General features: G+C 38.6%; 1 protein-coding gene across 8 annotated transcripts in view; it reads left to right on the top strand.

Moving 5' to 3' along the window:
• Positions 1-24030, top strand: part of SFSWAP (splicing factor SWAP) — a 104662-nt gene that overhangs the window by 24334 nt on the left and 56298 nt on the right. For all 8 annotated transcript variants that reach the window (XR_010592892.1, XM_008163473.4, XM_008163471.4 and 5 more), the window contains 4 exons: positions 6922-7168; positions 7894-8025; positions 8392-8485; positions 23248-23416. Coding sequence is in view for 7 of the 8 variants with exons in the window: in XM_008163473.4 (XP_008161695.1) it covers positions 6922-7168; positions 7894-8025; positions 8392-8485; positions 23248-23416 (642 nt within the window). In the remaining variant the exon portion in view is untranslated. The remainder of the gene's footprint in view (positions 1-6921; positions 7169-7893; positions 8026-8391; positions 8486-23247; positions 23417-24030) is intronic.

The raw sequence follows: 24030 nt of genomic DNA, 5'->3' as shown, positions 1-24030 counted from the left end.
CAGATGTTTGTGAATGTGGCACAGCTTGTTAACTACCGTCAACTACTATGATTTATTTATAAGCCTGTGGTCATTTAGGATCTGCCAAGTTTGCAAGGTGGGAGACTTTTTTGAAAAGTTGTTCAATGTATTAGAGTGAAACTACAAAATAGTTATACATGCTGCATGCTCAAAGGTAGACTATCTTACACATAAACGCTGTTTGTTATTGTGTACCATGTTATTTGTGCTATGCTTTTGAACGGTTTTGAAGAGGTTTGAGTATTGACTTTGCTAAAGGAATCAGAATGTGAAACACTGCATAAGGTTCTTTGTGTTTTGGTTTTATTTGATTATGGGTTTGTTTGTTTGTTTTTTATTCTTCCCACCCCCAACTTCCAAAAATACGGCTTTGGAGAAGAATTAGTTAATTTGCTTTCAATTCGATCTGCTTTTAGTGTAGCTCCACAAGAAATACTTACTGTAAATGCACTCTGGCAGCACTTTAATGCCAGCAAGCCTCATTAAATACTCAGCTCATTATGCTTGGTTTCCCTCTTTGATTTATTGTATACATTTAAAGAAAGCAGCTCTAACCATGGGTTGTATATGAGCATTGACTCCATCTTCCTATGATCAGTCTACTTTTCAATAGACCAAATGCACAGAGTTGCGGCCTAAATGGCTTCAAGCTTTTATCAAACAAAGTAAAGCAGTTACCCAGGTTTAAATAATGTTTGAAGTGTTTTTAGTGATCATAATGTAACTTGGTCTTTCTTGGTAGTAAAAATTATCTGGTAAATTGTTCAAAAAGGGCATAAAGCTTACATTTGCATAGTATTATAAGGCTTTTTTATTGCAGCTATTGATAATTAATTTAAATTAAAATTATTTGTATTTATAAATCCCCATCCAACTTGGAAGAAATAAAACCACCAATTAAAAAAGAAAATAGCAAGGTCTTAATAGTAATTTTGGATGATTGCACTTCATATTAACTTTTTCTTACAAAATGGCCTTTTCTCTTTATCTCAAAATAGATAGCATAGAAATAAAATAAAATAAAAAAATCCCGCGAAAGGTGATTCTCTCCTAGTAGAGACTTTAAAAGTGAAGTCAAGTTAGAATGCAGAGCAGTAGGAGGAGATAAAATAGAATGGTGGTATAAACTATATAACTAAAGAGGAAGCGTTCTTCATTTCTGTGATAAATAGAAGACTAAGAAGGGATATGGTGAAACTAAAGCATCAAAATTAAAATGTGTAAAATAGAATAATAGTTTGATGCAATATAAAATTAACTTGTGGAACTTGGTGTTGCAAGATATTGTTGAGGGGGATAGTTTTAATCTGAAAACAGGATTACATATAGGAATAGGCATAGCATAAATTGTTGCAAGAGCTAGAATTAAATTACAAAGGGCTCTTCATCTTCATATTTCTGACCATAAAATGATCTCTTGGGTGTCTCTTCATGTCATGGTATTGCTCAGTTATGTGTGTTAGTTTTTCTTAACTGTCATTAACCACTGTTTTTGGCAGTATCCTAGTAGTGCATTCTGGTGATTGCCCTGTTAACTCAGATTACTTGGGTTACTGATGTTAAAGCCTGTTAAGACATGACTATTGTTTTCTTGGTTAAGATTTTATAACTAAAGCTGTAGACATGACTATTGTTTTCTTGGTTAAGATTTTATAACTAAAGCTGTAGTGATGCATTTTTTCAAGGGGTTTATAGTGCACTCTTGGTGGTTATTCTTTCAGGCCCTGATCTTGCTGTTCAACATTCAACAGCCCTGCGCTCATGCAAAGCATTAACTTAAGTCAGTTAAGGATTCATGTTTAAGAGTTTTGCTTTAAAATGTTGCAAGCATTTTGTAACCATCTAGGGCAAACAGTGTACTTCTATCTTATTGCTTAAAGTTTGTGAGTTGTATTTTGTCTGCTTTTGGAAGCTGACAGCCTTCAGATTGTTGATGCCATCACTTAGTAAAGAACCTTTGGGATAAATGTCTTCGCAAACTGAGCCAGTCCTATGCAAGCTGCATTTAAACTGCAAATTTGTAGGCCGTTAATAACGTTATATTTCTTTTTTTTTGGGCATTAGCTACTAATTAGTTACATTCTAAGACCTTGCCGCATTTAGTAGTTGGAAAATTTTAGATTCCTACAATACCTATATTAAAATCATCCACAGTTCTTACACAGTATTCATTGATATAGTCATTGGACCAAATTAAACTTCTGCATAAGAGGATACAGGTTTCATTGAAGTGAAAGGGAGAGGTGCCCCTTCATGTGTACAGGATCCATTGTAGAGTTGTGCTAATCTTCATTTAAAATGTTTGCTTGTAATAAGTAGATAGGGCAAAGTAAAGGGTTACCTAAGGAGGTGGTGGAATATTCATCCTTTAGAGGTTTTAAAGGCCTGGCTTGACAAAGCTCTGGCTGGGATGATTTAGTTGGTGTTGGTCCTGCTTTGAGCAGGGGATTGGATTAGATGACCTTCTGAGTCTCTTCCAACCGTAATCTTCTATGATTCTATGAAAGGCTAGAAATTTGAGGGAAAATTGTCTGCTTCCACAACTCAGTGATAAGAAATTGAACATCTGTCTTTCTACTTTATGATGCATAAAAAGCTACTGCAAATTTTTCTTTTTGGGGGATGGGCGGGGAGGAATATGCGGGGGAGGGAGGGGTTACATTAGAAATTCAGATGGAGTTCAATTTGAATATTCTTTGCAGGGCCGGCACCAGCTTGTCAAGCAGGTGCTTAGGGCGGCCGCTCCGGAGAGGGGCAGCACGTCCAGGTATTCGGCAGCAATTCGGCGGACGGTCCCTCACTCCGCCTCAGAGCGAAGGACCTCCCGCCGAATTGCCGCTGCAGATCGCAATTGTGGCTTTTTTTTTTTTTTTTTTTTTGGCTGTTTGGGGCGGCCAAAACCCTGGAGCTGGCCCTGATTCTTTGACTGTGGTTATTTGTGATAATTCAATCTATGGACGTCTTCTGCAATCCGTTAAATAAATCTGAATACATCATGAAGGATGACATGATTGTTTCATGCTATCTGCACAGTAACATCATGATAGTTTAGGATGGGTCATATCTGTGACTAGTGGTTGATGTTTCTAGAGAGGACTGAATCAGCATCCAAAACAGTTGAATCCAAATCTGGAAATTCATTTTGATGGCAGCATTCAGGCTCAAGTCTTTAATACAAGCCTAGATAGGTGTCTGGTAAATTCATTGCCTTGAGCTGATTCCTTGTGGCCTACGTTCTCAAGAGTGGGTAGTGATTTGGGGAGACTTAACTTTGAGACATCTTAAAGGGTCCTAATTTTCAGAAGGCAAGTGCTTAGCATTTCTTAAATATAAGGTCCCTTTCAGCTGTTTTGGGTTTAAGCAAATGGAAACTGAGGCACTCAAAATGCCAGTTAGGCTTACATTTGTCATTTTCTATAGTTCATTTTCTTCAGCTCTCTAAGCAGGCATATTTAAAATGGCTGGGCAGTTGAGGTGAGTTAGCCACGCAAATAGTTCTGTCAAATACATCTTTTTAAGGGAGGAGCGTTCGAAGATCTGTTTCACAGTAAAGCAGCTCTTTTGCTCATTAATGAGTTGAATTTTGTACAGGTTGGAAGTTTATTTTGCAATTTTCAGATCCCCCAAAAGCAAAGTGCAGTGTACATGATGAAACGAGATGGTCTAGAGCCCTTAAATGAGCCTTTGTCGAGATTAAATAAGGAAGTAGGCAAGTAATAGAACTTGTTCTGCATTTACTGCAGGAATATTCTAGATTTGCTAATTGTTAGAAAAGAAAAAAAAATTCTATGATTGGTTTTTGGTACTTATACTTTCAGGATCCAGCTGTCATAATTGCTACTTAACAAAATCAGAACATAGCAGTGGCTTTTCCGTAAATGGGGGGGGAAAAAAGGAACATTTTTGTTTTTATAATTTTTTCCCATCTAAATTACATCTTTATTATGGTGTGGAGAATATATTATATATGCTTGTGCTTAAAAGTTATATGTTAAAAAGGTTGTGATAGGACTAATTGGGGAATTTTGTTACAATTATGTCCTTCCGTGTATAAGCATTGAATCTGTTTGGCTATATCTGTACAGAATGGGTTTCTAGCTTGTCTATCAGTAATTTAGCTTAGTAAATTGCAGTGCAGTACAATTTGTTTTTCTTCAAGACATATTCATGAATTTGATAAATTTTAGAATCGCATCCCTCAGAAGCAAAGCAGTAACAGTTATACATTTTCCTGTAGATTGTTGTCTCAAAATCTTCTAAACCTGATGGCCAGGTAGTCAACCTTTTGCTCATCTATAGAAGCGAAGTTCCTCAGTGGTGATTTAGTACCAATAAATTCAGTGCATTTAAGATGCTGAATGTGAATCTTTTCTCTCTTGCTATTTTTTACTGTAAGGGAATATCTGGAGATGTGATAGGCTCTCTGCTAAATCAGACATTCCCTTAAGCAGGGAAGGGAGAAGTCAGATAATTAGACAATCAAGAAATGCACCAATCTTTCCATATACAGAGTATTGGATGTTAAACGTTGGTCATAATTTTCAAATCTGTATCCAGTTCTAAAAATTTACACACAATCCTATTTGTATTTTGCAAAGTTTTTACTAAGTCGCGTCTGAAATTAGTGCATGGATGTTTTTTCTGTTCCATTGTTTAAATTTTACAAATATCGCTGCATAGTAATTGATAGAATGCATGTTTAAAGTCAGATAAAGATTAAACTAAAATTTTGAACTTTGGGAATGTGAAATCATTGCACTGAATTTCCTTGGTTTCTAAATCTGTTAAGCAATATAACCAGCCATTGATAAATCACTAGCTAAAAGGTGTATCATTCTTACTACAGTACTTTGCGCGTATCATGAGTAAAGTTTGGGGTAAACAAGAGGGGAAGGATTGTAGAATTCCAAAAACTAGACATTGCAATTTTCAGTGGTAAAATAAAGAACCTCACGGAATGACAGGAACCTCTGAATTAAAACCCTATTGAGCTAGATGGAGGTAGTTCATTTTTCCCTGCATTTGTGGAATACCACCTTATAGAAGAACCAGAGCAGTTTTCCTGTACAGGCATGGGGCAGTGTATGAGAAGCCTGATACGCTCTCTGCATTGAAGTGAAATCAACTTTGTGGGGGTTTCATATTGTCAAAGATGGGAATTGGGGGCAGACCTGCTGAATTGAAGATTCCTCATGCTTATACCATGTGCATTTACCTGTAGGCATCTCTCTCAACTTGAAGCCCTGGTTCTCTTTTCTGTACTTCAAAGATAACCTCTTTGATCTGAGATACAAGTCTAGCTCAGCTATTACCATTCCTATGCTACTTCATTATGGAGATTGCATCTTGAGTTGCCATGTTTACCCCCCCAAGTTCTCTTTGGAGAATATTTGGCTTCCACTGGATGCCATTTCTTTCGCAATACCCGTTTGTTTATTCCTTGGTGCAAGACAGAATGCAAGGGACAACTGTGGTAATTCCGCTGTTAGATTTTAAATATGGGTGAAATACAGGGCTCATGAAAATGAAGGTTTTAAAAACCTGGCTTTACAAGTATGTGCCATTCAAACTTCCTACACAGGTCTATCGATGCATCTCAAGCTTAGTGTACAGTATCACTACTTTTCTAGTCCTGAGCCTTTCTAGACCTGCCGTTCACCCAAGCCATCATACATTTTGCTTTAAATAGAGACTTGAGATAAGCTTAAACCCTCTCTCCGGGTCTAAACATCTCTGAACTTTGGAGTTTGTCCTCTCTACTGTAGAGAAAAATCCACTGGCAATGGGATGAGACCAACCAACTTATTTTCACAATTGAAAATTATGCTGTTCATAACTAAACACCAGTGGCACATTCAACTGGTGTTTCATAAAAGAGGGATGCATACATCTATAATTAATAGAATAACACATTAACAGCTGTGAATTTTGTATTTTTTGTCTCTTGAGGATGAAATTATAATTTTGTTGTGCCACTAGCGCATATGAATTATGCAGGCTTTTGCAGCCCATGACAGTGAGGCTATAAGCTACTGCTGAAGTATTCTAAGTAGACATTCCTCTGTAAGGCATATTCCAGCTACAACCAAAAACCCTTGCAAACTTTAATATTTCAGGTTTTATGCATGCATATATAGTTTTTAAGCTAATTAATTGTGCAAATTGTTTCTTATTCTACATGACTGGATACAAATTAAATTGTAACTTTAAGTCCAAAAGTTTGTAATGCAACTATATCTTTAATATTAAAAAGGGGGAAATTGCTTAACCAGGCAACCTGGATTTTTGGCAGTTTATGTAAACTAACATTTTACTTGTCCTGGGTAACCTGGAAAGATTCATTAATCTTTTTTCTAAAAGTATTTAGAATTAATTAAACCTTTACTAGAACTTTTCTGTATTAAAATTAATTTTATTCTAATAGTACCTCTCTGATTAATGTTCTAATTTTCTTTCCTCAAATTAAAGAAGCTGATTTTGAGTATAAAATACAAATTATTTTTCCTAATATTTACAGTGCACACATGGTTTTAATTTAGCTAAAACTTAGAAAGTATTAACTTTCATGAAGAAAAATTGCATGTTAGCATGCTTTTCATGTGCCTTTAGTGGTTCACTTCACTGCTCGTGCCTATTTGGTTTCCAGTTGGCCTTGGATGTGCTCTGATACCACCTTCAATATGTCTGTCTCATTTAACCTAAATGTGTTGATGTGAACCATATTCCTTTTCTTATACCAGAAAAATAGATAAAACATTACTTGATTTGAAATATGAATCAGTGACATTCTAGTTATGGTAGCAGGGCAGAAAATCTATTTTTTTTATCATGTGCTTTTTCTTCAAACTTCCTGAACTGTTGATCTTAAAACAAATGGGTTTTTTTTTTATTTCTTTATAGCAACAATGGCAGCCATGTATTACAGTTACTATATGCTACCCGATGGAACCTATTGCCTGGCACCTCCACCCCCAGGAATAGATGTTGCCACCTATTACAGTGCACTGCCTGCAGGGATCACTGTATCAAGCACTACAGGAGTAACATCAGTAACCTCAGTACCTCCACCTCCTGGTACTACACCTCCACCTCCCCCAGATACAACTGATTCCAATAGTGGGTTGAAATCTACTACACCTGCTCCAAGGTACCATACTTTCATGTTATATGTATATTTCCTATATTCAGCTTGAAAAAATATTGTTTTTTAAGCAATGAAGGTTTAATTTTAGTTTCACTAATGTAATGGAATGGCTCTTATTGACAGTATGCAGGGGCGATGGTTAGTTCATAGTTTGGACTCAAATGTGGTCAGGAACACTACAAATACATTATACATTCCTAGAAACATAATTATTACCACACATAAAATCCATTTAAAATATTAAATGTGTTCTTTTCCTGCATGAAATTGATCCATATCTGAGGCATATTTAATTTAGCTGTGTGACATTAAAAACATAACAAGTTAGATTGCTTGTGATTAGTTTAGACACTTGTAACAACTGTTTTTGTTTAAAGCAGCTTGGATTATGTGCACCACTACTGTATAAACCAATGTAAAATATTTTGAAACAATGTTATTAATGTGCTGTATTTGTGATTGTTTCCAGAGATTCCTCAGATAACATTGGTGCAGAATATCTCATTTTTGTGAGACTAGGTGAACCAGATGATCGATTGCTTGTATGGTTTATCATAATTTATGGCTTATCATAATGAATTTTTTGCTTGAAAGCAAATATTTAATCTCTAGAAGTACATGGCAGCCCAAAGAGTGAACTTCTGTATAAAATTTTTGGTAAAGCAATAATCAAATTGAAATGTGTTCATATCTCCTATTTATAAATAATGGACTTCTGATGTTTGCAGCACAATTGCTCCAGTGGTTGCCATTATCCCACCACCTCCAGATATCCAACCTGTTATTGACAAGCTGGCTGAATATGTTGCTAGGAATGGAATTAAGTTTGAAACCAGTGTTCGTGCCAAGAATGATCTGAGGTGAGAAAGTCTTCTCTTAACTTTCATTTTCTATTCTTTAAAAAAAAAATCAGTTGGACTGTTTATTTTATTGGCAATGCATGCATTTCTGAAGAAAAGTGTTTTAAGGAAGGTATTTTGAATTTTAACATAAAAAATTACCAGGGACCACTTAAAGGTAACGCTAAAACATGAATGCTAAAACTCAGAATCCAGAAGTTGTGCTTCTGAATGCATATATCCCCTGGGAATCTAGGCATAAGCTATTATATTTCAGAACACCAAATAGTGTTCCTATGCCTGAGGTAGTGAGATGGTAAATGATTGTTGGCATTTGCTTTGTTCATGTGTATATTTCACAAATTATTTGTCCTTCTCTCTTAATAGGTTTGAGTTCCTGCAACCATGGCACCAATATAATCCCTACTATGAATTTAAGAAACAATTCTTCCTTCAAAAAGAGAGCAGTGACAGCTCTCAGGTATGTTTATGATGGGACAGGTGGTTGGGAAGGCAGATCATTTTTTTCTCATTTGTATTCTACATTCAGAGAGTAATATGTAAAACTGATTCCTGTAGAGAGCGTTTGTGTTGGGGGAGGGACTTGGATGCCTTTTATTTCATGTAACGTAAATCCATCAAATTTGTAGCTTTACTCTAGTATAGCATAAGCAAACAATGTTTGTGACGACAATGTGAAAAGTGAAACATCCTGAGAACCTTTAGAGCAAATTACGCAGCTGCTATGTGGAGATCCAAAACCCAGAGTGGCACTCTGTTCCCATGAACCTTAGGAGCACAGCAGTAGCGGTTACCTCTTCTTGCATGCCTCAGCCTGCTGTCTCTAAGGCAGCTCTTAGTTTTTCTGGTCCACTACCTCTCAGACAAACTTCAACCGAGAAGGTCAGTGTAATCTGGCAGCTGTCCTGATTGTTCTTAATTGAGAAGACCTGCTTCTTTCTGCGTCCCACTGAATTTCTGCTTTTGGAGAAAATACAGAACACACATGATTGAAGATAGAGAAGCAAAGTGGAAGAAGGCAAGAAAATTACAGTTTTTGTGGATTTATGAAGCTTTTTGACTAAGTAGTAAATTGCCACATGAGCTGGTTCAGTATTCTCACAGGCTGTGGATATAATAGGACAGAGCAGCATGTTGAAAGTGATTCTAAAAAGGACATTTAAATTGCTCTTACCAAACTACCCAGTCAAGAACAACTTTGCCTGTCAGGCTCCTAGTAAGCTGTCTGTAGAGCAAAGGCAGCAGCGGGAGGACCCTTCCTAGAAGCAGTGATGACATCCATACAAATGAATTACTGTGCAGTAATTAAACCCAAACCCTTTCTTTAGAGCATATGGCCAAGCAGTTTGGTCTCATGACTCTCAGCAGATGCCTGTTTTTTCCTCTCTCATTAGCCGTCTACGACTGCTATAGAATCTTTCAGAACTTTGTCTTCAGATATCCTCTAACCAGAAGCTTCTTTTAAAGTGACAGTAACTTTGTACATAACTCGGTGAAGCACGTGTAAGGATTAAATATCTGCATTTCTATTTTAAACTATTTTAGAGAGTTTACAGTGCAAATTCAAGGGTATGTGAGCTTGGGTTATAGAATGGCAGTATTGCAGCTAAGGAATATTCTTACTAACAAATTTTCCATTACATAGTGTAGGCTGCTCTTAAATTAGTAGACTTCGTAGGAATGAATGTGCTGCACAGTAGTTTTGTTTTAAACAATTAACTTTGGCATATAATTAGTTCATTAGTACATAAAACCATTCACAATTTGAAGATCTGCAGCTAATGGTGAGTAATGGGCAGTGTCTCTTTACTAACAGTTTCCTCCTTTTCATGGATATATATCAAATTCTTAATGTAGTTCTAACATAGTCCTATTTAATTTATTAGCTAGTGTATGCTAGTATTTATAAGGCATATTTTCTGTACTCCAGAAAATTTGTGAAATTGAAGCAATTTTCTAGGAAATTGTATCAGTTATTCTACTTGGTAAAATTTTATCTTGTGTAGTATGTTAACTTGTACTGGATTTCAGTAATGAATGAAGTGCTTTTGAAAACAATTTATTTGGAAATTATTCATAGACTATTAAAACTACAAGATTTTAATAGAAACTAATAATTTTTAGGCAAAAGTTTCTTTTCTTTAATATCCAGCTGTTCTTCATGAAGTATACTAGCAAAAGCAGTGGGCTTACATTCTATATTAGTTGCCTAGATTAATAAGAATTTATTTTAAAAAATTGTGAGGAAATGATGCATCAAAGAAAAGTGATATTAAGTATTGCCATTTAAAGTTGAAGTATTGTAACTTTCAGACCTGGTGATGAGTATAGCTAAGAAGCCAACGGAGCATGATTAAATAAGTTCCTTGAGATTTTGTGTAACTATACGAACTTTCCCCTGTGTAGTTGTGCAGATAATTCCCTTACTTTTCTAAAAGATGAAAGCTATTTGTGCTTTTAATATTATGGCTAATGGTATTTTCTTTGCATACTTTATTCATATAACCAAATATAATGCCTGCTTCTGCATCATTTTAAATCAGCTTTTACCATTGACTTCAGCAGGTACAGGATAGTCCTCAATGCTATTTTATAAGTCTAAACTGTTTTATAGATTAGTTCATGCTTGGCCAGTGAATGGCTGCAGAGGGGAGGGATGGATGAAAACCTCTGATGGCTGAAATATAAAATATGGAATGGGTCCCTCCTTAACATTTAAAATCTGTAAACAATAAGTATATTGAGAAGCAGCCAAACAATCTATTAGGGAAGGGTTATTGAAATAAAAAAGTTTTCTTTTTTGTTCATATAATTCTCAGACCCTTAAGTCTTTCAGCTCTTTTTTTTATGGAGAACACGCCAAATAGCCTTCATTTAATGTATATATATTTTTACCTTGGCATTTTCCCATACCAGAATAGTTGAATCTTATGACAATAAAGCCACTTGTACTTCTAATAGTATCACCCCTGTTGAGGATTTCAAAGCATCTAGGGAGTTGCGTTCTAACAGTTTAGTTCACAAATACCAATGGCAGCTCAAAGTATCCATAGTAAGAAAGAGGCTTCCTGTTTCTCTCTCCTTATTGAAATCTGTTGCTAATTATTTCACATGCATCGTTAGCTTAAAGTGTTGCACACAGCCAAAACAATTGTGCTCTAATGTGGAAAGCTCTTAAATAATTAAGCCCCAATCTGTGTTTTTAATTTCCATTTATAAGTTACTTTTTTCACTGAAATGGTTTCTTAATGACCCCATCTTCACGTTCTGATTGAAGGGAAGGGCTGGGTGATCTTTGAGACTCAGACAGGAGGCTGTCAGACGGGTGGCCTGACAACAAGCCAAGCCAAGCTTCTGTGCTGTGACCCTACACAGATGTCTCCTCCCAGAATCAAGCAAGGAGCCACTCAGGTGGTTCCCCTTATCTCCCCTCTTACCCGCCTTCCCTCTTTTTTTGCATCCCAGTAACTTTTGTGGGAGTTATGGCAAAAACTAGTGAACAAAGGAGGTTTCAAGCCGGTAGTGGAAGGAGGAAGAGGTGCTTCTGCTGCTGCCATTGCTATTATGGAAGAGGATCCAGGTGTGCATGAAAACCAGCCCTCCTCTTGAGAGATGGTTTTGTGAATACTTCCGATCTGCCCTGAATTATTGCTAAAAGCAAGGAGCTCACTTCTTAACCCATTGCTGGTTAGTAACAACCTCACCTGATACCATCTCCCTTCAGGGGGCTTCAGAGCAAGAAGTGGTAATGATGTAGTGGTGCTGTTGATAGAGAAATAAATTGTTTTCCCTACAGCAGCAACTTGGAGTAGTTTAAAGTCACTGACTCGCTCCCCCATGATCTTTGTCAAAGAATGTATAAATACCAATTAAGAATTATTAAACAGGATATTGTATGTTAGAAGTGGCATGACCTGTCATTCTGATCATTGTAAATGGTCTTCATTGATTCTGCTGAAGGCCCCCCAAGGAGCTTGAGACCAAGAATAATTCAAATTTGAGGGAGGGTAGCTTTGGGCATTAATTTTGAAACTGCAAATCCTTAAAAAAATAGCTGAAGTAACGCTACTGGCAAAACAAAGAAATTAATGGAAAACCATTATTCTTTTAAATCATCCCATATTATTTAGGCATTGCAGGCAATTTGTATGTGTAATTTGTGGCTTTATATGTGTAATTTAATATGATATATTCAGAATTAACCAGGAACAGCAGAATGCCTCTATATTCACTCATATTTTTTCACTGTTTAAACCTTTCATACATTTTTAATGCATTGTTTGTGGTTATTAAGTTGTTTAGATTTACTTTAAGTTCAAAAAAATCCAAAGAAACATTAGGTCTGTTTATTACCAGCAGGGTTACTGATGTATATTGCAGCTAATCAGGCTACTCTTTTGAAATGGCTGGAAGATTTCCAGCGCCATCATATTACAGCCATTTTGTCCAGAGCTAATATTATAAAATTCAATCTGTTGGACAGCATGAAGTGAGAATTATATGTATAACAAATAAGTTATATGTTGGGTATCATCTAAGCAAAATTGTTGGTAAATTGACTTTTATAGTGGTTCTAATTTACATACTTATTGGAGAGGAGTGAGGGAATGGGTTTTAGATAATATCTTACAATTAAGACACGCAAATCTAGTTTCTGTTCTGTTAAATTAGTGAAGAGCATATATTTTGTAGTAATTGTACTTGATGAAATGTTACAAAAAAATAGATAAAATATTTGACTGCAATTTCTCTAGTTGAGGGGAAAATCTTATGCAACATGCATCCGTTCTTTCAAAGAAAAAGTGGAAAAAATGTGTTTTCTCTAAGTATAATTGATTTTGTATTGAAAAGTTCAGCTCTCTCAAAAATGTTTGTTTCCTTTTCATAGATTCATAGACTCTAGGACTGGAAGGGACCTCGAGAGGTCATCGAGTCCAGTCCCTTGCCCTCATGGCAGGACCAAATACTATCTAGACCATCCCTGATAGACATTTATCTAACCTATTCTTAAATATCTCCAGAGATGGAGATTCCACAACCTCCCTAGGCAATTTATTCCAGTGTTTAACCACCCTGACAGGAACTTTTTCCTAATGTCCAGCCTAAACCTCCCTTGCTGCAGTTTAAGCCCATTATTTCTTGTTCTATCCTTAGAGGCTATGATGAACAAATTTTCTCCCACCTCCTTATGACACCCTTTTAGATTCCTGAAGACTGCTATCACGTCCCCTCTCAGTCTTCTCTTTTCCAAACTAAACGAACCCAATTCTTTCAGCCTTCCTTCATAGGTGATGTTCTCTAGACCTTTAATCATTCTTGTTGCTCTTTTCTGGACCCTCTCCAATTTCTCCACATCTTTCTTGAACTGCGGTGCCCAGAACTGGACACAATACTCCAGTTGAGGCCTAACCAGCACAGAGTAGAGCGGAAGAATGACTTCTCGTGTCTTGCTCACAACACACCTGTTAATGCATTCCAGAATCATGTTTGCTTTTTTTGCAACAGCATCACACTGTTGACTCATATTTAGCTTGTGGTCCACTATAACCCCTAGATCCCTTTCTGCCGTACTCCTTCCTAGACAGTCTCTTCCCATTCTGTAGGTGTGAAACTGATTTTTCCTTCCTAAGTGGAGCATTTTGCATTTGTCTTTATTAAACTTCATCCTGTTTACCTCAGACCATTTCTCCAATTTGTCCAGATCATTTTGAATTTTGACCCTATCCTTCAAAGCAGTTGCAATCCCTCCCAGTTTGGTATAATCTGCAAACTTAATAAGCGTACTTTCTATGCCAATATCTAAGTCGTTGATGAAGATATTGAACAGAGCCGGTCCCAAAACAGACCCCTGTGGAACCCCACTCGTTATACCTTTCCAGCAGGATTGGGAACCATTAATAACTACCCTCTGAGTACGGTTATCCAGCCAGTTATACACCCACCTTATAGTAGCCCCATCTAAGTTATATTTGCCTAGTTTATCGATAAGAATATCATGCGAGACCGTATCAAATGCCTTACTATAGTCTAGGTATACCACATCCACCGCTTCTCCCTTATCCACAAGACTCGTCATCCTATCAAAGAAAGCTATCAGATTGGTTTAACGCGATTTGTTCTTTACAAATCCATGCTGGTTGTTCCCTATCACCTTACCACCTTCCAAGTGTTTGCAGATGATTTCCTTAATTACTTGCTCCATTATCTTCCCTGGCACAGAAGTTAAACTAACTGGTCTGTAGTTTCCTGGTTTATTTATTTTTATTTCCCTTTTTATAGATGGGCACTATGTTTGCCCTTTTCCAGTCTTCTGGAATCCCTCCTGTCTCCCATGATTTTCCAAAGATAATAGCTAGAGGCTCAGATACCTCCTCTGTTAGCTCCTTGAGTATTCTAGGATGCATTTCATCAGGCCTTGGTGACTTGCAGGCATCTAACCTTTCAGAAAGGTTAGGTGGATTTTCATATATATAATATATGAAATTTATTTAATTTGTCCTGCATCCTTCTATTATATAGTAAAGAACACTGAATAAATGAAAGGGTCAAGAAAGAGGCAATGTACATGAACAAAATAAGTCTGCTTCAACAACAGTCTTAGTATGAAACATTTTTGACCACCTTGCATAGGCAGCAGTTAATGAAAGTCGCATTAATTTGCTATTCTTTAACATCTATATTCAGAGGAAACAGGTTATAAAGCCCTTGCCTGTCCTTCTGAGAAACTGAATACATGTGTTGACAAAGTAGAGAGAGACATTTGGGGTTATGTGTATTTGGATATTTTTTCTTCCATTTCTCTAGTGTTCCTGGGTAGCTCCTCTGGAAGTGGTGAAGAAAAATATGTTGACTTGATTCCTAACTCTAGTTATTGCAGTGGGACAAGAGAATGCTAAACACTTGCTATTCATTTCATTCAAGGTGTAGGCAAAAGTAATTACTGTAAATTACAAAGTTTACATTTATGTTGCTATTCAAACTGATACATTTTGGAGACTAGACCTGCCTGTTTAGCATTGTGAGGCTTAACAATTTTTTTAAGTAGTTTAGATATCACTGGATGTACAACAGACATTATTCTCCTCAAAACTCCCCTCTGCATCCCAATCGAGAAAGGTGTAAAGCAAGGAGATACGATTTCACCAAAATTTTTCACCGCCTGTCTCAAAATGGTTCTGACAAGATCAATTGGAGTGGTGTTCACATAAACTGAGAACGATTATCTCATCTCAGATTTGCGGACGACATTGTACTAATTGCCAAAAGCACCAACCAACTGCAGAGCATGCTATGAAGACTCAACAAGAAAAGCAGTCAGGTGGGCCTGAAAACGAATCGCTGCAAAACGAAATACATGCAGTCAGATGTCTTACGAAAATCCCGAATAACGAACAGGAGAAGAAATCGAAGAAGTGGAACAGTACATATATATTTTGGCCAAGAAGTTAATATGCACCAAGACCTGAACGGAGAACTCTTGCAAAGGATTCGGGCAGGATGATGTACGTTTAATTCCATCAAGGACAATCGACAAGACCACACGTACAAATATCTTCAATTCAACAGTGCTGCCAGCCATGCTGTATGGCAGTGAAACGTGGGACTGATGAAGAGAGAAGAGCATCGGCTGTTGGCAGCTGAAAGGGCAATTGAACGAGCTATGTTGGGAATTTCCCTTCTGGATCACATCCCAGATGACATGATCAGAGAGCGCAGCGGTGTGAAAGATACCATCGTGGAAAGCAGATATAACAAGATGCGATGGGCGGGCCACACAGCACGGCTCACAGACAATAGGTGGACCGCAATCATTGCTGAGTGGTACCCGCAAGAACAGAAAAGACTACCCGGTCAGCCTCCAAGAAGATGGGAAGATGACATTGTTAAACGTTTCGGAGGAACGTGGAGAAGAAAGGCAAGAGTGCGAGAAGAATGGCGGACGTGTTGTGATCGGCGCAGTCTTAACAACAGCTGAAGACCGACCGATCCGGGTGAAGATATCATTTGAGAAATATATTTTTACTTATAAGTCAGAATATCAATAGTCATGACAGAACACTCAGTATGATGAGAGGAGCCAAGACTTGGAAACTTTCCCCAGTGCCTGTTAGCATTAACATTTCAAATGACCTTTGCTCTCAGGTTTCCTAAAGACCATGTATATTTAAATTCCTTGAGACCTCTTCATTCACCAATCAGTTCTATCTCAAATTAGTTGTCTTCCCTGAATAATTAATTCTGCCCTTCTCCACTTCATGGGAAGGCATTCTTAACAAATAATCTAAGGTCTATCTCTGGCTGTGTTTTTCTTTTCTCTTGCAATAGATATAAAGTTATTTATACCTGTTTTAGCTCATGGAGCTGCATGCCATAAACCAACTTAAATTCTAATGATGTCACTAACTGTATCAGATAAAAGAGAAACTGAATTTGCAAATCTTTCATTTCTGAAATGTCGATATAAAATCAAAGGATTTTTATCCTTCAGCTCTTTTTATATTTAGAAAATATAAAAAATTATATTTTATGTCATCATAAAAATGTTAACACTGCTGTTTTATGGCACTGTCAAGTGTTTACCTTCAGCTTTTATTTTATAATGTTGTTGTAAACGTTAACTTGAATGAAATATTTCCATAATTTTCTGGAAAACTCACTCTTTTACTTGGAGAGAGAATCTGATAACTCATAAAGATAAACAAACTGAAACTGCACGAAAAATAGGTGGAATAGAACAGGCATCAACCTATTTATTAAGTTTTTGTACACATGAGAAACAGGGTCTGTTACTGCATATCTATTGACAAATTGCTATAATTTGTTTACATTTAGGAAAGCTGGTGAGAATATTTTCAGTTAAGTTCAATTTTGTTGAAATGTGCAGTTTCATCAAAGCTGAGATGTATTAGCTTTCATTGGGAAGCTTTTTTGGTTCATGGCTCTCTGGTGACTTCTAGAGAGAGAGACTCAAATCAAAAAGCTCATGTTCTTCTGAATATTGTCCTTATGTGTGCTCCACTTCAGGAGTGCGTGCATCCCCTGCATTTTTGATCGGAGTCTTTTGGTAGTAGTGTCCATTTTCCCCCTGTGCAAGTGACCCATACTATGGATATATAGAATTGCACAGGCAAACCACCCTTGGTTTCTTCTCAACTGCCTTCAGCCTGATACGGAGGGTGGAGCATGACCGCTTCATGTTTACTTAGCGTAGTTTACATAGTGGTATGTAGTTTAGTTTGGGGTTGTCGTTTCCCCTCTGTTCGTGTTTCACCATTTGAGGGGTTATTTTGGACTTTTTGTCTCTGGGATATGCCAAGTTCCCCAGGCTTTAAAAGTTGTCTTTCCTATGGGGAAGCTATCCCAGTTAGAGGTGTACATTTTTTGGGTCTTCATTGTTTGGGAGATCCCATATACCGGCAAAATATAAGATCTGCTCCTCATTCAAAAGTAGATCTTGTGAGAACAAGGAAATAAAATTCGAGCTCTTGATGACGAATCAAGCTCTAAGACCAGCTTCTGACCCTGGATCCAAGAGCTATCTTGTACACCAGCTTCTGAGCACACTTTGTGCCCCGTCTACCTCTGGGTCCCAGTCACTGAGCGCTGGGGGAGGTAGCTGGAGGTGGGTCTGATTTCCCCTTGAGAGTGGCCATGCATGGGAAGAGTAAGTCCTGTCCCTTCCTAGCCCAACCATGAGTAGCAGCTAGGAGCTCCTGGCTGGGGCGCTCCTTGCAGCATGTAGGAGATCAGACCCACCTCCACCTACGACTGCAGAAGTGCCGCAGATGCTGCCTTCAGAGTCCAGCTCTAAAGGCAGCGCAGAAGTGGGTCGGCAATCACGCAACCCCCCTACAACAGCTTCGTGACCCACCATGACCCCTTTTTAGGTGGGGGACCCCCATGATTACAACACTGAAATTTCAGATGTAAACATCTGAAAATGTGAAATTGACTAATTTTAATACCCTCTGGCCCTGAAATTGACCCTGAATTTGGTAGGGCCCTACCCATCATCTGAGACTGCAGTGCCCCCACTACCTTCCTTGGTAGTTGACTTCAGGCAGTTACAGGAGCTGATGAAACGCCTTTAATAGCGGTCCAGGATTCCTTTTGTAAACTGGATGTTTTACATACTTCTGTACATATGGCCCGCCGTGTCAATAAAACTATGCGATAGCCTACCAATACCATCTAGCAGACTCCACCTACATCACCTCCTACTTGTAGACTTGCTGACAAAAAACAGTGTGTCAGCTCCGGTTTCAGAGTTTTATTTTCACATCCAACATCGAATTCCCAGGTAGTGGATGCAGTTTAATGAACATGGTAGACAACACAATACCACTAAGTCTACCTCTTATCACAGAAACCGGCTTGACTTCTTTGGTCGCAAAAGTTATTCCTCTGAAACGTTACAGTTCAGATCAGTGAATCATCAAGCACTTACGTCAAAATATGACTATCTGAATTACAATGAGTTTAACGGCTTTATTGAACTTTTACCGGAGAATCCACGTGAACAATTGAAGACCATGAAGTGCAACTCTTAGCAAAAACACTATTGCAGAGCTCCTTAGATGTAGCCTGTACTGCAGCCTGGACCGTTGCCACTGTGATCATGATGCGACAAGCATCTTGACTCCAGTTGTCCTTCACTAGGGAGTTACAGAGTACTGCAGAGGACCTTCCCTTTGATGGTCACTATGCACAGGTGGCTCACTTGACATCTTGAAGGATTTGAGGGCCATGCACAAGTCCCTCAGATTTTTTTACGCCTGTAGATAAGAGAATGTAGCAGGTCTCAAATAGCACAGAGATCTCACCCAGTTCACTTTTCTAATTTCCGTAGACCACCTGAACCACCAGCTAAGAGACAAGGTATTCAAAAAAGTCAGCTGCTGCTGCTACCAATTCATTTCCGCCACCCATGTTGTCTAAACGTTTGGCATTTGATGGTTTGGTCAAGAATCTGAACCTTCTGCTTGATACCATTCTTCGTCCCCTCCCCCTGGACACTTTCCTGTTTTCATTCTTCATGGGGAAGAACAACATCTGATGTATGGATGCTGGAGGTCATAACATCTGGTTATTCTGTCTTTCACCTCCATTCCTTTCTCATATTCCCTCTTCCCTGTCCCTTTTCAGGGACCTATCTCACAATGAGTTGCTGAGACAGGAAGTCACCTCCCTTCTATGCTCTCTTCCACTAATCAGAGCCAAATCTGTCAAGATCGTGACACTGTGGCCTGTATGTTTTTCATCAATTGTCAGAGTGGGATGTGCTCAGTCTCTCTCTCTCCCTGGAATTGATACATAGCTAACCAGATAGTCATTTCAGCTTCTTATGTTCTGCATATATAGAACACCATGACTGATGACCTCAGCAGATGCTTCTTCTAGAGTTGTGAATGGGAGGTGGAGTCACAATTCCTCAAAATATTTCTAACCTGGGGGTTTCCAAAAGTGGACCTTTTTACCATCACAGCCAGTGCAGTGTGCAAGAAGTTCTGCTTGAGAGGTGGACTTTGTCCTCAATCACTAGGAGATGCCGTCCTCATTTCATGGCTGAAGCTTATCCACCAACACTCTTGCTCTTGACAGTTCTCAACGAGATCAAGCAAGACACGGTCTTTTTGATTGCACTGACTAGGTTTGGTATCCTTACCTAGTTTGATTCACTTCTCGTCCACCACTGAGACTTCCAAACAGTCGCCACCTGTTGTCTCAGGAGAACACTCAGGCCCTTCATTCCAGTTTGGATGCTATGTGATTCTAAGTGTGGCTTCTAGATGGTTCTCGGTGACAGGGATTGCCCATTCAACAGAGGTACAGTAGGTATTGTTTAATAGCAGAAAGATTGCTACAAGAAATACCTTCAGAAATGGAAGAGATTTGACCATTGGTGTACCCGTCATCAAGTCTCTCCTGTTCGCTTTTCCCTTGCCACTATCCTGGATTACCTGGTAGAATTAAAAACATCAGGTCTCACTGTGAGTTCCATTGAAGTTCGCTTGGTGATCATAACAGCTTTTCACTCTGTGCAAGGTTTTCAATCTCTGCTAACCCCACAATGTCAAGATTCCTTAGAGGACTGATGAATCTTTTTCCACAGATTAGACAGCCTATTCCAGTATGGAACTTGAACCTTATCCTTAGTTGCCTCAACCAATCCAGTGCTGTGTTTGAATCGAAGTAAATATTAACTCTAGTTAAAGCAGAAAGCTGCTATGCTTTTGTCTCTTTAAAGAAGCAGTGTACCTCATTACTTCTCTGAATGTTCCAGGTAAGGACTGGACATTTCAGGGAAGACGGTTTTGGGGAAATTTGGGTGGTGGGTGTGCTGGTCTCTAGCCAAGTGAGCCCAGAGTGTGACTGTAGTGTAACAAGCAGGTTGCTGGAGTCAAAGTTGCTGAATCTGACCTGCTGCACGCACGCGCGCACACACACACACACACACACACCCTGCATGTTTTCTGTTGGCGTCTGAGCTGTGAGCCACAGCAGCAGAGCATCTAAGGTTCCAGGTAGTATGTGATACAACCTCTCAGTGGTCTGCAGTGCACCCCGAATTGGAACATTGGCATAGTTATTATTGGGGCATTTAGTGAACTGTATGAAGTACATTGCAAGTTGTGTATGTGGGTGAAATGATAGTCCCTACACTCTCGAATGAACTCACACAGAAAAATAAGACAAAAACACCATATCACCCATGGGTGAACACTTTTCTCATAACCATGGCTCTGTATCTGTCCTTGGTCCTCATTCTCCAAGGAAACCTTCAAAAGACTAGCCTGGGAGCTTAAATTGATAACTTTACAAGATACTAAAAATTGTGGACTTAATAAAGACACTGGATTTATGGCTTATTACCACAATCTGTAACCCACTGACCCTCCTTTTTTCTGTGACTGCAGAGGTGTTAACTGGCCACTTCACCTTGTGTTAATTTGTCTCTTACAACTTACAGAAAACAATTCAACCTTGTATTTCACTTTGGCACTCCGTGGCCTGTTCTACACTATGAATTTACTTAGGTATGGCTTGTCTCTCAGAGGGTGAAAAATTCCTGTGAAACATAGCTATACCAACTTAACCCCTGGTGTAGGCAGTGCCAGATTGGCAGAAGAATTCTTCCGTCAACCTAGCTACGACCTCTTGAGGAGGTGAATTATCTACTCCAATGGGAGGAATTCTCCCATCAATGTAGGTACTGTCTATACTGATGTGCTACAGTGGCACAGCTGTGCTGCTGTAACATTTTATGTGTGGACATATCCTGAGTACCTTTCTCAGACCTGAAGAAGAATTCTGAGTAAACTCGAAAGCATGTCTTGTTCACCAACAGAAGTTGATTCAGTAAAAGATAATTACCTCACCCACCTTGTCTTTCTGAGTTTCAGACCTTTCATCTCCTGATTTTGATTTTTTTTTTTCCTGAAACCACATCAGACTAGGCAGGAAGCTTGGATGTCAGGAGGGCACTAGACTTCTATTTGGACAGAACCAAACCATTCAGAAAATTTTCCACAGTCTCCACCCACAGACTTTCAGGTTGGATTCGGGGCATATTGCCATGTTATGAGTCTGTCAGCATTCAGTCTCCATCTGAAGTGCCAGCCCATTCTATGAGGTCTCAATTTATCTGTATGACAACTTAGATTTCAGTACATACATTCTCCAAACACTATGCTTTTGTTCATGCCTCTAGATTAGATGCTGCAGTGGGCAATGCAGTTCTGTCTTCAGTATTAGACTCCGCTCCGAAGCGTCCTCCTTCCTGTTGGGATACTGCTTGGCAGTCTCCAGAAGTGGAGTACCTTTAGGGACACTACTCAAAGAAAGAGAGGTTACTCACCATGTGCAGTGACTGGGATTTGAGATGTGTACACCTTCGGGTGTTCCACTACCCACTCACTCCTGCCTCATTTCCTCTGTAGGACTTTGTGGTAGAGCAGGTACAGAAGGGTGGTTAGCCCACGCAGCCCTATACATTCTCAGTATGAGGCACGAGGCTGTATGGCCTTCATGTGCAGGCTGAATGGGCATTTCTACTGAAAACCTCCGATTGAAGGCACGGATTGAAGGCACGGGAGGCTCATGCACAACTTAAGTGGAGTACCCTCAGGGGGACACACTTTGAAGAACATCAATTCCTGCACAAGATGAGTAACCTCTCCTTTTTGATTAAAAATTTTTTTTGACAGAATTCCATGTCACCAAAGCTTCAAAAGGTATTGTTTTTGTTATAATGCAGAACAACAACAAATTGCTGCAAAATGGAATTTTCATCCTCTGCAGAGTTCTAACATTTAATTCGGACTAGTATACTAACTTAAAGAACAGTGGAGTGGTATCATGTATGGGATAGTTGATTTGTTCAGAGATTGGAAAAGAAGAATGCATGTATTGCACTGCAGTGTGAAAGACATAGGTTTGGAAACTATTGGAGTTACCTTAGTTTCAGTCAATGGAGGCCAGTATATTTCACGGAGCTGACATAGAAGAAACAACTTGCATATACTCTTTAACGAAGTGAACTGTGACATTTCAGTGGTGTTAATTGACTCACCCCTAGAAACCAAATGAACGATTAAGTTGTTTGTTCTGACTTATAGACTCCTAAATTCCAAGAGTCCTTAATACTGCTTCTTTCCTTAGGTGAGACTGACATTTGTGATCAGCTATGGTGCTTGACCTAAGTATCTCCCCAGTTTGATGGTGGAGACAACTTGTGGTAGAGCATTTTCAGTGATGGATGTGCTAGAACTTGCACTCCTCTGCCTCTTTAAACAGTGCTCAGGTTTGTTGGTCTTCGGAGCACTTGATTTCTTAAGCTTTTCCTGTGTGGGTTAGTTAATAGGGTGGGAGTGGCTTGAGGAAGAAGACTAAGATAAAATAGTTAATTTTAATAGATCTTTCAAAGAAGGAAATAAAGCAATGATAATAAAAGTAGTTGCATGTGTCCTTACCCATAGGAAAGATGCTGGAGTCATGAAAGCTGTACATAAGGACAAACAAAGGAATATATTCTGTTCCTCTTACCACTTTCTTGTCATTTTCTAGAAAACACTGAACTTGTCTTTAAAATGTTGTATAAGAGGGCGAAGCCATTTGGATAGTCAACTTTACGCTGTATATTGTGAATGGATTGCATGTCAGACATTATTATTTTCAACAATTAGCTGTGGTCATTAACATTTTGAATTTCTCTTTGAAAAGGGTGTATCTTTATCAGAAGATGTTCCAGCAGATACTGCTTCTGACACACAGGGTGAAACTCAGTTTCTGGATGATCACACTTCTGAAGATGCATCTGAGATGGGTGCTCCAGGAATTAAGAAGGATTCACCTGTCAGTAAAACTATCAGCGATGGTAAATTGGTGAAAGGTATGTTGAGACAGTTGGAAGATGAAGTCTTTGTAGGCATACATTTAAAACAGATCTATAATTAGCAAGGAAAGGACTTCAGTGTAAAGGCATCAGAAAGCACCGAACTGAATAATTTGATTACTTTCATACTTCAGTGTGTCAAACTTTGAGTTTGAAACCCAAGAGGATAGTAACTTGAATGTCAGAAAGTTTGAAGAAAGCAGAATTGTATACGGTTGAAAACTAATATGTAAAAGGAACTGATATTTATAGACCAGTTACTTAAAATTTTGTGGATATTAATAATTTTACATATCTGTACTACACTTGCATAATTTCTAAATGTTAACAGATGGTATGTTCTGGCTCACTCTTAAGTTTAGAAACCATGGTATAAATTTTCAGATGGGCAAAGTCCTAGCCTCCATATTTGTGGGCCTTCTTTGTTTTCAAAACTAATGCTAGGTTTAAGGCCATGTCTACACTACAAAGTTAAGTCGACTTCATGTAAGTTGACATCAAGCCTCCGATTTAAGCAAGTCAATCTTGCGTGTCCACACTACGATCATTGTGTCGGCAGAGTGCGTCCTCACTAGTAGGGCTTGCATTGATGCACGAAGCACTGCACTGTG

The sequence above is a fragment of the Chrysemys picta genome, chromosome 15, assembly GCF_011386835.1.
Source record: "Chrysemys picta bellii isolate R12L10 chromosome 15, ASM1138683v2, whole genome shotgun sequence".
Taxonomy (NCBI): Eukaryota; Metazoa; Chordata; order Testudines; family Emydidae; genus Chrysemys; species Chrysemys picta.
Note: the sequence above shows the minus strand (reverse complement) of the source record. Positions and strands in the feature narration are given on the sequence as shown.